General features: G+C 39.2%; 1 protein-coding gene and 1 non-coding gene across 7 annotated transcripts in view; both read right to left on the reverse strand.

Annotated features, from left to right (window-relative positions):
- The window catches only part of APP (amyloid beta precursor protein), a 286,389-nt gene that overhangs the window by 183,964 nt on the left and 84,895 nt on the right, over positions 1 to 17,530 (reverse strand). For all 6 annotated transcript variants that reach the window (XM_020892410.2, XM_020892408.2, XM_020892409.2 and 3 more), the window contains exon 3: positions 13,798 to 13,927. In XM_020892410.2, the coding sequence (XP_020748069.1) occupies positions 13,798 to 13,927 (130 nt within the window). The remainder of the gene's footprint in view (positions 1 to 13,797; positions 13,928 to 17,530) is intronic.
- On the reverse strand, positions 14,881 to 14,953 carry TRNAR-CCU (transfer RNA arginine (anticodon CCU)). The gene has a single exon. It is a non-coding gene; the product is annotated as a tRNA-Arg (tRNA).

Below are 17,530 nucleotides of genomic sequence, written 5' to 3' on the forward strand. Positions count from 1 at the left end.
AATTTTGTAATGAAAACGTCTGTTCCTTTCTAACAGAGTACAGGCATCATTCAGATTCTACTCACCAGGCAGAGGGTGAATGCATTTGTTTAGATGCAGGATCACTTCAATATGCGTCACTACACACTACAGCCCACTTAGGGATGCTGCAGTTTAAAATGCTCCTAAGCAATAAGGCAAAGGCATCAAATGAAGTTGCATTCAGGTTTCATTTTTAAGCAAGTTCTTCCTATTCAAACACAGCCAGCCCTGCCATCCTTTCCTGGCTCCCCTCAACTAGAAAGCAGTGGAACTCTGCCAAAGCTCATTCCGTTACCTAAACATCTTCCGGGTCAATGGTCCATAGTCACATGGCAACTCCATCTTCAGCTGACCTCTCCAGGGAGCAAATATTTTGAGGAGCAAGAATTCCAGGCATGCAAAAGCTTAGGCTTTGAATCAAAACTAAGCCTGAACAAGCTTTTCAAAGGAAGGACTTGTTGCACAGAAAAGGCACACAAAACGTGTTTGAAGAAGGCAAATCTCTCATTTTAGATTTAACATTTATAAACGAGGAAATTATATATGATTAAGGCTTTCAAATACAGCAGTAATTTCAGGGTATCTCTCATTCCAAACACTACAGCTTCTGTCTTTCATTCAAAATTGTAAAGATGATTAAAAAGTAGATCAAAGGAAAATTATACTTAAGGTCTCAGTTGTTTTAACCTGGAAATGTTGTGGTTTTGGGAAAATGCTGACGAAAGACTTGATTTTTGGTAAGAAGAGTTGGTTATCGGAATCATCTAAGAAATGTATAAGTGATATGCTATTTTCTGGCCCAAAGGAGGCTTTCTAATAATGCAATCAGGCTAACAGGTCATTGGATTTACATTATATAAAGCTCCAGGTGACCCACTTAACAGTTTAATGTAGTATGTACTCAAGGTAACCTTTCCACAAGGCAGGTAGGCATGTCTGCCTTTCTCCGAGTCAAAAGAAGTGTAAGGTCGGTTCCCCCTCTTGGCTTGACACCCTTCCCATTCACACTATTACATGATATTTCTAGATGTTTCATTTTTGATTGATGTTCAAACTGTGTGGATATTTCAAAGCCTTAGCTTTGAAATTTCCCTAACAAAGGAGTTGGCTATTTATACAAAGCCTTGCCTGCATGCTCAGTTTAGAAAACACCTAATTTTAAATCTATATTCAGAAGGTCATCTCTTTGGGAAGATGGGGCTGATGTACTGAAAAGTCAACTGTACACCAAGTCAGTACAAAAGATATCTTAGTAACAGTTCTCATATGCAAATGAACAATCCACTATTTGTTGTTGCTTTTCAGTTGCTAAGACATGTCTGACTCTTTGGGGTCCCATGGACTGCAGCACGCCAGTCTTTCTTGTCCTTCACTATCTCCCAATGGTGGTAGTGGGTTAGTCACTCAGTCAAATCTGGCCCTTGTGACTCCATGGACTGTAGTCTGCCAAGCTCCTCTGTCCACGGAATTTTCCAGTCATGAATAGTGGAGTGGGTTGCCATTTCCTTCTCCTGGAGTTTGCTCAAATTTATGTCCATGAAGTCAGTGATGCTACCTAACCAGCTCATCCTCTGCTGCCCACTTCTTATATGGGTTTTCTTGGAATTCTGAGCACTTGATAAGGCTATCCTACCATTTTTGAATCATTCAGGCAGTTGGTTAATTAACATAGTACTACATTAGGACTGTTTTTCATGCTTTGCTTCTAGATGATATAATTTTCTTCTTCCCAGTTATAAAATCTTAGCACAAATAGAAGATCTCCTCACAGCATAATATGGTAATTCCAACATTGATATCACAACTGTACAAAAAATATATTTTGTAAGAAATTTATGTTTAAGTTAAAATATTGAAAAATGTTTTGTAAAGTTAAATCTTAAGAGAGAATTTGCTTGATTGCATATCTTTATTTCTTTAAAAGGTGTGAGAAATGACTACATAAGTATTTCCTAGAGACGTAAGTTTGATTCATCTTATTCTTACATAGAAGTTGTCATTAACCTGCAGAAAAGCAAGAAAAACAAAACAACAAAAGCCCTTGATGATGGTGATAGTCCAGGATGAGGGGGTACTTTTGCATAAACAGCTATGTTTCTGCATTAAACTCATTCAAATTTAATTAATTCCTTTGCATGAAATCAAGAGTCCAGGAGCCATTAAGAAAAGCTGAAAATAATCTTACCTTTTGCCTCAAACAGATTTTCATCCACTAAATAAATGATACAACAAACCAACAGAGAAAAATAAAAGATGCATACCCCATGCTTGTGTGTTCTGTGTTTAAGATGCCCAAATCTGTCATTTACTGATGAGGAAATCTCATATACATCTTAGAGGAAATGTCCATGAAAACTAAAAGCCAATACTCTGCACAGTATTAGCAATATACTGCATGCTCTTGCCCTGAAGGGACAAAGCTAATTATCAAGATTCTGGGAGTCATAGCAAGTCTGATGACCAGTAAGTACTTGGAGGCCTGGCCTGGATTTAATAACTCAGGATTCATTAAGCCAGGCCTTTGGGAAACCAATGCACTGATGAGGTTTCCTAGTAAGTATACTGTGAGAAAATGAACAACCCAGGAGGACTCATATAAACATTAGTATTGAGAAGGCTGCAGAAAAAATGAGCCAGAGGAAGAATGGGAGTCAGCAGAGATTGACAAAGGCTAGAGCAAAATAATGGTGTGGGAAGAGGCAGTGATCAACAGGGTTAGATATTGCTGAGACACTGAGGACAAAGAAATGTCTGAGCCAAGACCTCATTCACCGGAGTTGAAGGGATGGATGCTTGACAACAGCTGACTGGAGGAAAGTGGATGCTGCAAAGATGAAACAGGAATGACTGACTGGCATATTAAGAAGTACAGCTGTCAAGGGTGGATGTCAAAGACCTGGGATTATGTTACTGACATGGGGACCCAGGGGTCTCTGATGGACAGGAAAATATGAGATGGCTAAAAATTGCTGATATAGCAAATGAAATAAAGGGCCTACTGACCAAAGGTCATCATGACGCTAAAGATCAGATACAATGAAGTTAAAGAAGCTACTGAAGATAATTTGTGCACTGATGTTGTCTGTGCTCAGCTGTGTCTGACTCTTTGCAACGCCATAGACTGTAGCCCACCAGGCTCCTCTGTCTACAGGATTCTCCAGGCAACAAAAATGGAGAGAGTTCCCATTTCCTTCTCCAAGTGATCTTCCTGACGCAGGGATCGAACCCGCGTCTCCTGCGTCTTTTGCATTGCCAGGTGGAACCAGCTGGGAAGCTGCTATGTGCGCTGCTACCATGCTTCAGTTGAGAATTTGGACTGAAAATTTGCAATGAGAACCAAGAATAGAAAAAGAAAAATCAGCTAAAGTTATTTAAATGGCAAAATACAGGATAACTTCTTGGCAGACTGCACATTGAGACTATGTATTAAATATGCTTAGAGAATGCAGAGTATCATAAGCCCTGAATAACAAGTAATTCTACTTTCAATAAAGCCAGAGGAAAGAGTCACACGATGCACTCATAGAAATCTAGCAACCTGGAGCTGATGAAGCTATCATACAATAAAGAAAAGGATTCTTCAGTGACAGCCAAAAAGATTCCTCAAACCCGAAACAAAGTTGGACCATATTCTGCCAAAGTAGTTAAGACTGAGGGGGAAGATTTAGGGGAATTCCAGCTGGGTAAGATTTTTGAAAATACATGTACTCCTAATTAATGTAAGAAGGTCCAAATTTTAGTGTCATGAGAATATTTAAACCTCTATAAGGGGAGTAATTAATATCTATACATCAAACACCTACTCGGTACCATATTCACCTCATCACTTAAAAAAGGCATTTCAATATGATAGGAATTAATGATTAGTTTACATACAGATTATCCTAACTCTTAAGATACAACATAAAAATCTGAAATAAGCTTTTTGATTTCATTACCATTATAAATGATACTTAGAAGTGGGCTTCTATTCAAATAATCCTTTATTATTAGAATTAAAAGCTAAAGATAAGGACACTGTCCCCAAAGAATCTCCTATTTCTGAATTCAGATGCCTCTGATAATATGGGTGTCAACCTTTAAAATATAACAGCCAGTTATTTTACCAGCAAAATGAGTTTATTCAGAAAGAGCAGAGGAATTGCAATTTGGGATAATTAAGCTATAGCAAAAATCAGGCTAGCCTGGCAAATGAAGGAGAGGAAGGTTACTTTATACAGGAAAAGAAGGAAGTTAGGAGTGGCTGATCTAAACAAAAGACCACTGAAGGAAAATGGAGCTTTCAGGGCGGGGGATGCCTTCTCATTGGCCGCGTTGCAGAGTCCTCCATTGGATACGCCTGTGGTTGGGCCAGGAGAAAATCTTTCTTCCTCCTGCTGTAGTATCAGAGACATTCCTGCTCAGAAATGTAAAGCTGTGGCAGGTGGTGTGTGCATGAGAGCTCCCACATCAGGGATGCCTGACTCCATTTTACTTTTTAAAATTTAATTAAAAATTTTTTTTTATTTTATGGACTAGTTGCACAGCATGTGGTAGATCTTAGTTCCCTGACCAGGGATCGAATCTGCGCCTCCTGCAGTGGAAGTTTGGAGTCTCAAGCACTGAACCACCAAAGAAGTCCCCTGACTCCATTTTATATTATTTTACTGAGATTTGAAAAGAAATTTTGTTTTTTTAAATAAAAGATACTTTTAAGAGTTTCAAAAAGCAAATCCCCCAAAGAGGAGAAAATATTTGCCATGCATGTTTCCATAGAAGAATTCCTATCTAATAAATCCTACAAATTAAGGAGAAAAACAATAAACTTTTTTAGAGAAATAAGTGAAAAACTTATACAAGCTTTTAACAAAAGAGGATATCCAAATGGGCGAGTAAGCTTATAAAAACTATTCAAAGTTATAAATCATCAGGAAAACACTAATTAAAACCACAGTGGAGGGTCAAGGTGAGGGAGGGATCTGATTCTGTCTTAAAAGAGGCTTTCTTTTATTAATTTTTATACTGTCTTTAAACTAGATATGTCTAGGTTAGACCCTGTTCCTCAGAAACAAGAGTTTAGTGTTCTCTAATTCAGGTTCAAAAAAAAAAAAGAAACACAAAAAAAAACCTTAGTTTCTACCTTTTCTGAGATTCTTTTGTTACTTCTTGGTTGTTAAATAAAACCTGTTCTTCCTCTATTGATCAATATTTATTTCTGCAATCTTGTAGATTCATTTAGGCATGTGAAATCGTGGTTTTACAACCTTGGTCTTCCTAGTGATTAAGCTATTCCTTCTTTAAGTTTTCCTTCCTTTAAAAATATTCAGCTAACTCAATTCATTCATTGAATATGCACTTATTCAATGTACCACGACATACTTAAAACTCTGGAATTATGTTTCAGTGAATGAAACAAAAATTTCAGTTTTCAGAGAGCTAACATTTCTGCTTAAAAACAATAATTTCCAAAGTTACAGGCACTGCAGGAAAGCCTTCTTAGTCTTCAGCACCACATATTGTTTATTCTCAATATTGCTTTAAGATTATTCTTTTCCCTCAAATCCACTAATTTAAAACTTTCTCCAACCTATTACTTTCTTATGGATTCGCTATTTAAATTCAAAAGATGTTGAGGCACTAAATGAATAAGTTACTAGAATTTATGGAAACATTACTCCAGAGTATAAGGAGTTTTTCCTCTAATCTAACTGTACCATCTATTTAAAGAACTGACATAATTAAAGACTTAAAACCACATTGACTGTTCAGATATTTTTCCAGACACCACATAAAAGAAACAATCAAATGAATTCAACGTCTTTGTGAATAAAAATGTGACTTCTATATTATTCCAACATTCAACAAACAAAGATCATGGCATCCAGTCCCACCACGTCATGGCAAATAGATGGGGAAAAAGTAGTGACAGGTTTTATTTTCCTGGGCTCCAAAAATCACTGGGGACAGTGACTACAGACACGAAATTAAAAGATGCTTGCTCCTTGGAAGAAAAGCTACGACAAACCTGACAGTGTATTAAAAAGCAGAGACATCACTTTGCCAACAAAGGTCCACCCACATAGTCAAAGCTATGAATTTTTCTAGTAGTCATGCACAGATGTGAGATCTGGACCATAAAGAAGGCTGAGCACTGAAGAATTGATGCTCTAGAACTGTGGCTTTGGAGAAGACTCTTGAGAGGCCCTTGGACTGCAAGGAGATCCAACCAGTCCATTCTAAAGGAGATCAGTCCTGGGTGCTCACTGGAGGGATTGATGCCGAAGCTGAAGTTCCAATACTTTGGCCACTTGATGTCAAGAGCTGACTCTTTGGAAATGACCCTGACGCTGAGAAAGACTGAGGGCAAGAGAAGAAGAGGGCAAGAGAGGATGAGATGGTTGGATGGCATCACTGACTCAACAGACATGAATCTGAGCAAACTCCAGGAGACAGAGACAGGAAGCCTGGTCTGCTGCAGTTCACGGGATCGCAAAGAGTCAGACATGATTTAGTGACTGAACAACAACAAATACTATTCCAAACTTAAATACTCAACAATCTTAGTTCTATTCTAACTTGCCAACAATATGTACCAATACTACCAACACAAATTATGGTCCCCAGAATACACTATGCCTTAGGATTTACAGCCTCTCTTTCCAGGAGCCTCCACTGCACACTTCAGTTCTACCTCCTATTTTCCCAGCAATCAGTCCTCATACAGAAAAAGTTGTTACCACCTGGTAACAAAGCACATCATTAACTGGAATTAGAAATTTCAACACAATTGTGTTTAGGAGGAAACTTCTGGGGAAGAGGGGTGGGGTTTTGATGATGCTGTGCTTGGGTCCTTGAACAAACACCTGTCGTGAAATCAGCAGAGACAACCAGCATGTTTCCAGAGCAAAAACAATCCCAACTGCAAACCTCTACAACACCTAACACAGTGGAATTCTGCCCTACATTGTATAAAATAGGTACATATATATAAAGGTAATTTTATAGACAAAGAGTCTTAAGTTTCACCCAAGGAGAAGCAAACATCTTCTACAGTTGGTACACGATATATAACAAGCTCAGCTCCGTGAAATCACCATTTAACTCTACCCAACTCAAAGTAAGCTAAATAAGGACACCTCTAACACTAGTTTCACTCACAACTTCTAATCTTAAAAGAAAATTTCTAGATTGACAATAATGCCTGCAAGCCTAAACTCAACTTCTTGCTGCCACTGGCCAACTTGATAAATTTCTCTGTAGCAAAAAGAGGTAATAAAAATCATTTAGCTGTGTCTCTACAGAGTTTATTGCTGAACTCTGTACTTAAATAGTACTGAGTTAACAGTATCCAATAGTATTTTCTTTGCTTTTCCCACTTCCAGTCTTCTGTATGTGAAGGTGAGTCCATCCCTCCCCTTCCCACATTCCTTCCAGTATACTTTTATCACGTCTATGGCATCCGTAACTGCCTCCATACTGCTCAGACCCGGGGAATGGCATCTCCTTTCATCTTACAACTGTTGGCTATCTTTTACATTTGGCTTTTTGTTTACACAAAGTTAATCCTCGCCCCGTTTTTCTATTTCCCTCATTTTCTCTGCACCCATCAGTACTGCATCTTTCCTGAACTCTGTAACAGAACTCCACAACCACTCTTAAGTACAGGCAGGCCCATCAGTGCTATTTTTGCCCTGGAGCCCTCCCTCCTGGGATGCGCCCCATTCTCCTCCAATCTGGACTGGCTTCTCTCCAGACCGCTGCACACCTGTTGCCCTGGGACTTCTCTTCACCATCAGGTTTCACAGCTAAAGCCTGAGACTCACTGATGGGGGGATAAAAAAAAGGACCTATTACACCACCAGCAAGAGCTGAAACTTATCAAGGGATAGAGCAGAGAGGGAGAGTTTAATGAAGCTGCTTGTGACTAGGGTGATAAGAAAATAAAGATAACAGAATTTATTTCTAGACTCTACATTGAGAGCTTGCTGTGCTGAGTACTAAAATTTGAACATGTCATCATATCCTTTGATACTGAAATTGAAATACAGCTTTACTTGGGCTGGCTTCACATGGACTGTCATCTTTATGACATTTCTAACATTCATGATTTTTTCTTTCTGTGCATACTTTACGCCTCAATGCTTTATGGTCAATTCTTTCATGATATACAAATATGAAATTACTTTTTTAAAATGTGCTAAAATACCTCAGAGAAATTATTTCCCCAAATTTCACTTCACTACACTTGAAATAATTAACCTTTCCCTTTCTAAGAAATATAGTTATACTTTAATGGGTACTATCCAGAGATATTATAGAGATATGCTGTCCCTAATTCACAAGATCAAAACTAAAATTCTTTTAAGTCCACAAAAAAGCATTTCTCAGTTCTTTTCCTAAAGAAGAAATTCATCAAAAATTTCCTATACTTTGTGATGGCACTAAGTCCATGTCTAATATATTTTATATATTATTTATAAAAAATTTAAAATGTATTTAGCTAATTAAAATATAATGGAAACGATGGCTTTGTGGCATAGACTAAGTTAACTAAGTGAATTCAATTTTTTACACTGGGTTTAAGCTACTTTCCTGTCCTAGGAAATATAACAATACTTGTCTGTACCACTCTAAGACTGTTTCTGACATATTCTCCTTTTGGTTACAGTTATTCGTGTGGTATAAAGCTAAACAAGGTGCCCTAAATCCCCCCAAATCTTGTACAATTGTCATATACAAGCTACATTTTCCACTATAGTCCTTTGAAAAGTTATTTGCTAGACAAAACAGTAAACAAAATCAGAAAAGATCTCAAATGTGTTGTTTTGGGAAATAACATGATGAGAATTGAGTTGTAAACACAAAAAGGAAATTCAGTTTCCTTTCTCTGTTGTAGGTAGAAAGTGATGGTAAGCAGCAAACCACTTAAAAAAGATGTTCCCAGAGTGTGAAGAGAACTTTGATGGAAGTCCATTTCTTTCTTGATTCCCTATCATAATCACTTCAACTCAGTCACACCAGGAAAAGTCTATGAGGAAAGACACAGCTTGAGGTTAAAAGCTGGAAACACTATGGTCTAGCGTATTAAATTTACGTTAAAACAGCAAGCCAACAATTTCCAAGATGAAATTATGCAGATGTAACTAGGAAGCAGCTGTTTACTGGTTGGCGCAGAAAAGTAAGTGTTTCCAGACCATCAGATCTGATATGATAGTACTGATTCCAAGTACATAGAGAAACTAAAAACTCAAAATATCCTACATCCACTCTAGCTGATGTGTTACTAAATCTAAAGGCATTTTTGCTCTTTGTCAGTAAGGTAGGTGGGTAGGTTTAGTTGCTCAGTTGTGTCTGACTCTTGCGACCCCATGGACTGTAACCCACTACGTTCCTCTGTCCACGGGATTTCCCAGGCGAGAGTACTGGAGTGGGTTACCATTCCCTCCCCAGGGGATCTTCCTGACTCAGGGATCTAACTCGAGTCTCCTGTAATACAGGCAGACTCTTTACTGATTGAGCCACCAGGCAAGTTACTTTTTAAATAAAGTAGGTGAAAATGTGACCATGTGAAATTTAAGTTCCATGTGACTTTTAAACTTTCTTGGATGTCAGCATCTGCCTGTCTCTTTATATAAATGGAAACAATCTAAAAACAATAGAAAAAAATAAAAGCAATAAAAACAATATACTTTTCATGAGTTAAGCTGCTGTTTATAAAAGCAAACAGTAAATTATCGAGGTCATAACTTACTTGTACGAAGAACCTCTAATAAGCTCAACTTTAAAAATTTCATATCCCATTATCTCTTGGAGAGAGTCACAATACATATATACAACTCTAACAGTGCTGGTATTTCATATAAAAATGGTAACCAAAGCAGCAGATGATTCCAGAGTTTCTATTCATCTTTTTTTGCTTATAATTGAATTATTAGCCTTTCCTGGACAGTGGCAAATGCAGAAAAACATCAATTTCAATAATGGATCTATGACACCAGGAAAAGTAGTAATCCAAATGGAAAGGAGTCAAACATTTTGCAAAGGAAATATTCACTTTGAATAATAATTATGTGCTTGAATCCTATATGAGATAATTAATAAAATGTTCAAATGACTAAGACAGATCTTACCGTCTGGTGCCTGAGGCATAACTAAAAGCAAAGCGTGAAATGAGAAAGCCAGCTGACTCCCAAGAGAAATCATCTACTCCATGGGAAGAAAGTGACAACAGCAACCTAATATACTTTCTCCATCTAGACAAGGGATACAAGACACTGTGGAGTAGGGATGCCTATGGCAAATACACGGCTTAGAGAAAAATAACCCAATGTAGCACTTATCCTGCCCCTGATAAGATGGTCAGGAAGGTTACATGCTGAACGTGACAGGCATTTTTCTCTATTCTAGCTTTGTTTTGAATTTTAATATGCTTAATATTAAAGACAATCTTCTTTTGCTTTCTAGGTAGCACCTGTCTGAGAATTAACTTTAGTAAAATAATCTCTTTTGTGTAAAGGATTTATTTGGGTACAGCCAGAAATTTTAGATGGTACTTATGGTAATGCTAAAAAGTAACTCTTTATTCAAGCAGGAAGTCATACACAAATGTTCAGTGCTCAGTCGCTCAGTGGTATCCAACTCTGTGACCCCCTAGACTCTAGCCCTCCAGGCTCCTCTGTCCATGGGATTTTCCAGGCAAGGATACTGGAGTGGGTTGTCATCTCCTCCTCCAGGGGATCTCCCTGACTTAGGGACTGAATCCATGTCTCCCACATTGGCAAGCAGAGTCTTTACTAGTGAGCCACCTTGAAATTGGAAAGACTAATGCTGAAGCTCCAATACTTAGGTCACCTGATTCGAAGAGCCAACTCATTGGAAAAGACCCTGATGCTGGAAAAGATTGAGGGCAAGAGGAAAAGAGGCTGGCAGAGGATGAAATGATTGGATGGCATCACTGTTTCAATGGACATGAGCTTGGGCAAACTCTAGGAGATGGTGAAGGACAGGGAAGCCTGGCGTGCTGCAGTTCACGGAGTCAGATATGACTTAGCAAGTGAATAACAATACCTGAGAAGCCCCGTATATAAGAAGGTTGCCTATCCCTACCATAAAGTGGAAACCTGATCACATGAAGAGAACCATGGAGCTTCTAGGGACATGGCTGTGGCCTTTATGAGTCATTTCTACAGTGGGATTTTTTAAGAGTTAGTTATTGCCTCCAATTCATAGTCTTTCCTCTATGATTTGATTTTATAAATCAGGTGGTTATTGGCTCTAATACAATTTTATGCTGACACTGGAAGGAATGCTGGATTGAGAATCAAAAATCCTTGGGCATTGGTCCTGATTTTACTGCTAAACTGATGTGTGAGTTATTGCAAGAAATTCAATCTTGCTGACTTTCAATATTTGTACCAGTGAAGTGAGACTGAAAAATCCAACATCACCTGCGTCACAGAGTAAGTATTTCAATGGGTACCCTATGCAAGTACAAAATGCTTGGTAACCTCTCTGTGTAATGGATGTTAAATCTAGGCAGGCAAAAAGAGGGAAGGAAAGAAGAAAGGAACAAAAGGGAAAGGAAAGGAAGAAAACTGGACAAATAATATTCAAAGTATTGGGACCATGCAGTATGAATGGAATTTTAAAAACGCATAAATCACACACATGTTTTTCCATTCCTTTTCCTGAAAACAAGACTCACTGTGCATATTCATTGGGGTTATATATAACACTTCTCGTAATACTTTTATTTAAAGAATGAAATTTTGCCTTTTGCAACAACATGAATAGATCTGGAGGGCATCAATGTTAAGTGAAGTAAGTCAGACAGAACAAGACAAATACTACATGATACCACTTATATGTGGAACCTAAAAGATACAAGAAACCCATGAATAAAACAAAAGTGAAGTAGACTCACAGATAAAGAGAACAAACTAGTGGCTACCAGTGGGTAGAGGGAGAAGGGAGGGACACTATAGGGGTGGGGAAAAAAACAGTTGTTACAGGATTATATGAAATCATGACAGTGAAACTTCTGAAAATTGTAAAGCACTGCAGAATTTCCCTGGTGGCTCAGCTGGCAAAGAATCTGCCCGCCATGTGGGAGAGCTGGGTTCGATCCCTGGGTCAGGAAGATTCCCTGGAGAAAGGAATGGCAGTATTCTATACCAACGCTCCAGTATTCTTGCCTGGAGAATAACATGGATTGAGGAGCCTGGCGAGTTAATAGTTCGTGGGGTCGCAGAGCTGAACACAACTGAGCAACTAACACTGCTACTACAGAATTTAAAGAATATTTTGTTCAATTTGAAAAATCAGGGGGGAAAAAAAGACTTATGGAAAATTTGCCATCCCCTAGGAGTGAGTACCTACAATCCTTAATTCTAATCTAAGCTCAGTAAAAAAGTTGGAGGCATCGTATGTTCCACTTGTCACGGTCATGTTAAGGTCTAATTTTGGGTTCAGTAGAAAAATACCAGGGATTCATAAAATGAGAAAACATGATAAAAGATTCATACAGGCCAGGCACCTACTAGAAGTATATAATGATTATCTAGTCCCATGAGTAGTCAAGAAGAGGTGTTGCTGATGTGCTAATTTAACACCAGATACTATAGCGGGCCTGGGAAAGTGGCTAAACACATCACAAGTGTCTTCTGCACTGAGGAACAAGGAAACCTCAACTGTCAAATGTTTAAGAATCTGGTTTTCCATATTTTCTTTATCATAAATCCACCGATGAAACCTTCATTCACTGGAGATTAACCCAGTTTCCTGTTAATGTCTCAGAGTGTGTGCAGGCATCTACAGGAATCGGTAGGTTCTTACAGTGTTCACATTTGACCCAAGTATCACAGAATCTTGGTCATTCTCAATTTCTAAGTTTGCTGTTGGGGACTTTTTCTTAAAGACCCTTTTTAGTTTTTACAAGACATTATTGGAATGTGTATCAACACTTGTCCACATCGCTCTCAGATAAATCCCTATGTCCTTATTTACAACCACCTTGCCAATGAATATACTCCTGGAGAACATCTAGATGCTGGCTATCAGATCAAAGGCTGCTGATTTCCCCACTGCCTAGCTACATTAAAAAAAAAAAAAATCACGCAGGAAGAAACTAATAACCAAGACAGATTAAATGTGGAGTATGACAGTGTTTCCAGAGGAAAAAACATGATACCACATAAAGCAACTCAGTTTTTAAACAACAGTTTAAAGTAAAAGTCAGTAAAAAGTGAAAGCACACATTTAAATCTGAGTGATCAAACTGCTTCCTCCAGTTTGATGTAAGCAGATTAACAAAAGTTGCTCAACTCCATCAAACAGGAAGAGTAGTGGGCTGTTGTAGAAGGCACTTTTTAAGAATTAGCAAAATGTACATTAGGCACTCTCTTCTATGAAGTCTATGTCAAGAAACATACAAGGTCTGAATTCTACTAATTCTAGACAATTCAGATACAGGAGAATCACCTACAGAAATCAGTGAAACTAAGATTCCTGAGCCCCACCACCAGACATTTTCATTCAGCAGTTGTAGAAGAGGTCCATGATTTTAATTAAAATAAACACACTAGGTAAATTCATTCTGAGGCTGGAAGCCCGGAAATACTGCTGCTTTACTGTTAGGACACAGGATACTTTAATAAGAGTCCAAAATAAAGTCCAATACAGAGTGGCAACATGCTGAAGGAAGAGCCTGCACATCTGATCTAATAATCAGAGCATCCTTCCCGTTTATGCCCAAAGCCCAGGGCCCATCAACACCAGCTCCAAGGCCGGCCAGCTCACCCAGGCAGCGGTAGGGAATGACCATGTGTGCGTGGGTCTTGCACTGCTTCCGGCCCCTCTTGCACCAGTTCTGGATGGTCACTGGTTGGTTGGCTTCCACCACGTTGGTGATCTGCAGTTCAGGGTAGACCTGGGAGAACACAGAGAGAGGGGACACAGTTACCCGAGGCAGGGCTGGCACACAGACACCTGATGAGCCACTACTGCTATCCTACAGTGTACAGGCTGGCTCTACATATTTGGTGTATATATATATATACAGCCTATATGCATACAGGCTGGCTCTACATATTTGGTGTATATATATATACAGCCTATATGCATACAGGCTGGCTCTATATATTTGGTGTATATATATACAGCTTATATGCATACAGGCTGGCTCTATGTATTTGGTGTATATATATACAGCCTATATACATACAGGCTGGCTTTATGTATTTGGTGTATATATATACAGTCTATATACATACAGGCTGGCTCTACGTATTTGGTGTATATATATACAGCCTATATGTATACAGGCTGGTTCTATGTATTTGGTGTATATATATACAGCCTATATACATACAGGCTGGCTCTATGTATTTGGTGTATATATATACAGCCTATATGCATACAGGCTGGCTCTATGTATTTGGTGTATATATATATACAGCCTATATGCATACAGGCTGGCTCTATGTATTCGGTAGTCAAGCTTGGGCTTACCTGGTGGCTCAGATGGTAAAAAAAAAAATCTGCCTGCAATGCGGGAGACCTGGGTTCGATCCCTGGATTGGGAAGATCCCCTGGAGAAGGGAATGGCAACCCACTCCAGTATCCTTGCCTAGAGAATCCCATGGATAGAGGAGCCTGGTCGGCTGCAGTCCATGGGGTCACAGAGAGTTGGACACAATAGAGCGACTAACTTTGGGGAATTCAGGGTAAAGAAAACGATCGTTCACTCAAAACATGATGCAATTTAACTTACTTTACAAGTACTCCTACTTTATAAGCACTCATTCCAGCTTAACATTTTTTTTTTTCTTTTTAAAATTTATTTGGCTATGCTGGGTCTTAGCTGCAGCACGTGGGATCTAGTTCCCTGACCAGGATTCGAACCTGGGACCTCTGCATTAGGAGTGCGTAGTCTTAACCACTGGACCACCAGGGAAGTCCTTTAACTTATTTTCTAGTGGTTTTGTGGTTTAGTCGCTAAGCCATGTCCAACTCATACGACCCCATGGACGGTAACCTGCCAGACTTCTCTGTTCAAACATTTTCTAGGGGAGATACAATAGAAAGGGAGGAGATGCAAGTGTGCTCTACGTCACTCAGTCCGGCTCGATGTGACCCTGTGGACTGCAGTCCATGGGAAGAGGGGCCCTCTTAAAAGTATGGGGTCATTTCAATGCAAAGTAAATGGGTGGGAAGATAGTCTGTAAGGCCCAAAATAATTTTTAAAAATATTTTTACTTATTTATTTGACTGTACCAGGTCTCAGTTGCAGCACATGAAAACTATAGTTTCCTGACCAGGGCTCAAACCCTAGACCCCTGCACTGGGAGGGTGGAGTCTTAGCCACTGGACCACCAGGGAGATCCCCCCTAAATAATGTTAGGGTAAATACACCTGAGAATATTATCATGACTGAAATTCAACCCAACCCTGTCTGAGTCAACTAGGCAAACATTTCACACACAGGATGACACACAGCAAGCTCTCTCTGTAAAAATTCCTCTCTTTGTTCAAAGTAATTTACATAAGAATAATTTATCAAACAGTTATCATGAGTGTCGTTTAGATAAAGAACTGCATTTATGAATCTCTTCCCTTGATAACTAACTACAGCTCTTCACTCTGATTACTGTTCTCAATAAATCATGGTGTTTACTGAGCACTTGGAAAGAAATGTAAAACTTGATAAACTAAAAGGGGTTTAGGAAAATATCAGATCATTTCTATTTATTAATAATAATGAGAAGAGATTTGAAGGAAAAATAGAAACATAAAAATTAGTTTCTAAAATGGTCTTGCCCTTGTCTAAGTCTTGCATTTCACCAGGGTTGCTGTTTTGCCAGTTAAATACAATGAAGAGAGAAAATAGAGAACAGAGGACAGAAGCAAGGGAATGGTTATAATGATGGGTTATAATAAAATCTAAAGTGGGGATGTAGGAAGAGTGGGATACACAGTTTAAAGACTGCAGTATTAGGACTTCCTTGGTAGTTCAGTGGCTAAGACTCCATGTTCCCAGTGTAGGGGGACTGGGTTCAATCCCTGGTCAGTCCCGCCAATTAAGATGAAAGAGCTCGCATGCAGCAACTAAGACCTGTCAGAGCCAAATAAAATAAATAAATTAGATATGTATATATATACACACATGTATCTTAAAAGGGCTGTAATATCAATGAGTCCTGCTGTGGGTTACAGAATTCTGTCCTAAAGGTACCAAAAAATAAATAAAAGTGGGGTGGATAGAAGTTGGAACAGTAGTTGGATAGTCAGAGTTGAAATTAAGATTCTGGAGGAGGTACAGTCATTGGTATCTGTAAGGACTATAATAGGAATTTCAGAGGGAAGGGCTGAAGAATGATGAAAGCAAGATCACTGGAGGAATGAAAATCAAGGAACAGAGCAACTGGAATCTTGGAGCATCGACGTTGATAGCAAAATCAGCTAATGATGAAAGATGCAGTGGGCTGAATGACAGAGAGTGAGGGCCTAAAATCTCTGAAGACTGAGGGGGATGCCCCTGAGGCAGAAAGAGCCTTTGGATGCCTCCAACAGGTGGAGGAGACGTGGGAACTAGTTCATCCACAGGTTGGGTGGGGGATGTTTTTTAGGGAGGAGGAGGAAAGTATGGTTGGAAGTGAAGATGCAGAAGGAAGATATCCCTATGTCAATGCTGGGAGGGCTGCAAGGAAAGAATGACCTGAGAAGGCTTTGAGGGAAGCAGTGACTTTGGGGAAGAAGCAGGTTTCAGAGCATGAAGGTACTGTCCAGAGTGTGGGTTATGGATAGAAGGAATTTTGCTAATGATTGTCAGTGACGGTCAGAGGGAACTTTCTATCTTTAAAATGTTGATCTTTTATTCACTGTGGAGTTTGGGGCATTAATTTTTGACCTTTAAATAGCGCATGGAAATTCCTGAGTGCCTCGCTTGCCTTATCCTATCCCAAACCTGAGGTCAAGTCTATTAAAAAATTAAGGCACTGAAAACGAGTGAAAACTGTGGTCCATCCAGACAATGGATTACCCAGCAGGAAAAAGAAAGGAGTTATAAAGCCATAAGAAGACAGAGAGGAATCTTCGTTGCCTATTAGGTGAAAGAAGCCAGTGTGAAAATACATGTGTGAGTCCAACTGTGTGACGTCCCGGAAAAGGCAAAACTAGGGTGACAGTAACAAGACCAGTGATTACCAGGGATTGGGGGAGGGAGGGATGAACAGAAGAGCATAAAGGATTTGGGGGACAGTGAAACTATTCTGTATGATACTTGATACTGTAGTGGTGAATGTATGTCATTATACATTTGTCCAAACTCATAGAATGCACAGCTCCAAGAGTGGACCCTAAGGTAAGCTATGGACTTTGGATGATACTGATGTGTCCATGGAGGTTCATCAGTTGTAATAAGTGTGCTATTCTGGGGACTTCCCTGGCGGCCCAGTGGTTGAGACTCTACTTGCCAATGCAGGGTACATGGGTTTGATCCCCACTTGGGGACTTAAGGTCCTACGTGCCTCGG

This window comes from Odocoileus virginianus, chromosome 25 (assembly GCF_023699985.2).
Source record: "Odocoileus virginianus isolate 20LAN1187 ecotype Illinois chromosome 25, Ovbor_1.2, whole genome shotgun sequence".
NCBI lineage: Eukaryota > Metazoa > Chordata > Mammalia > Artiodactyla > Cervidae > Odocoileus > Odocoileus virginianus.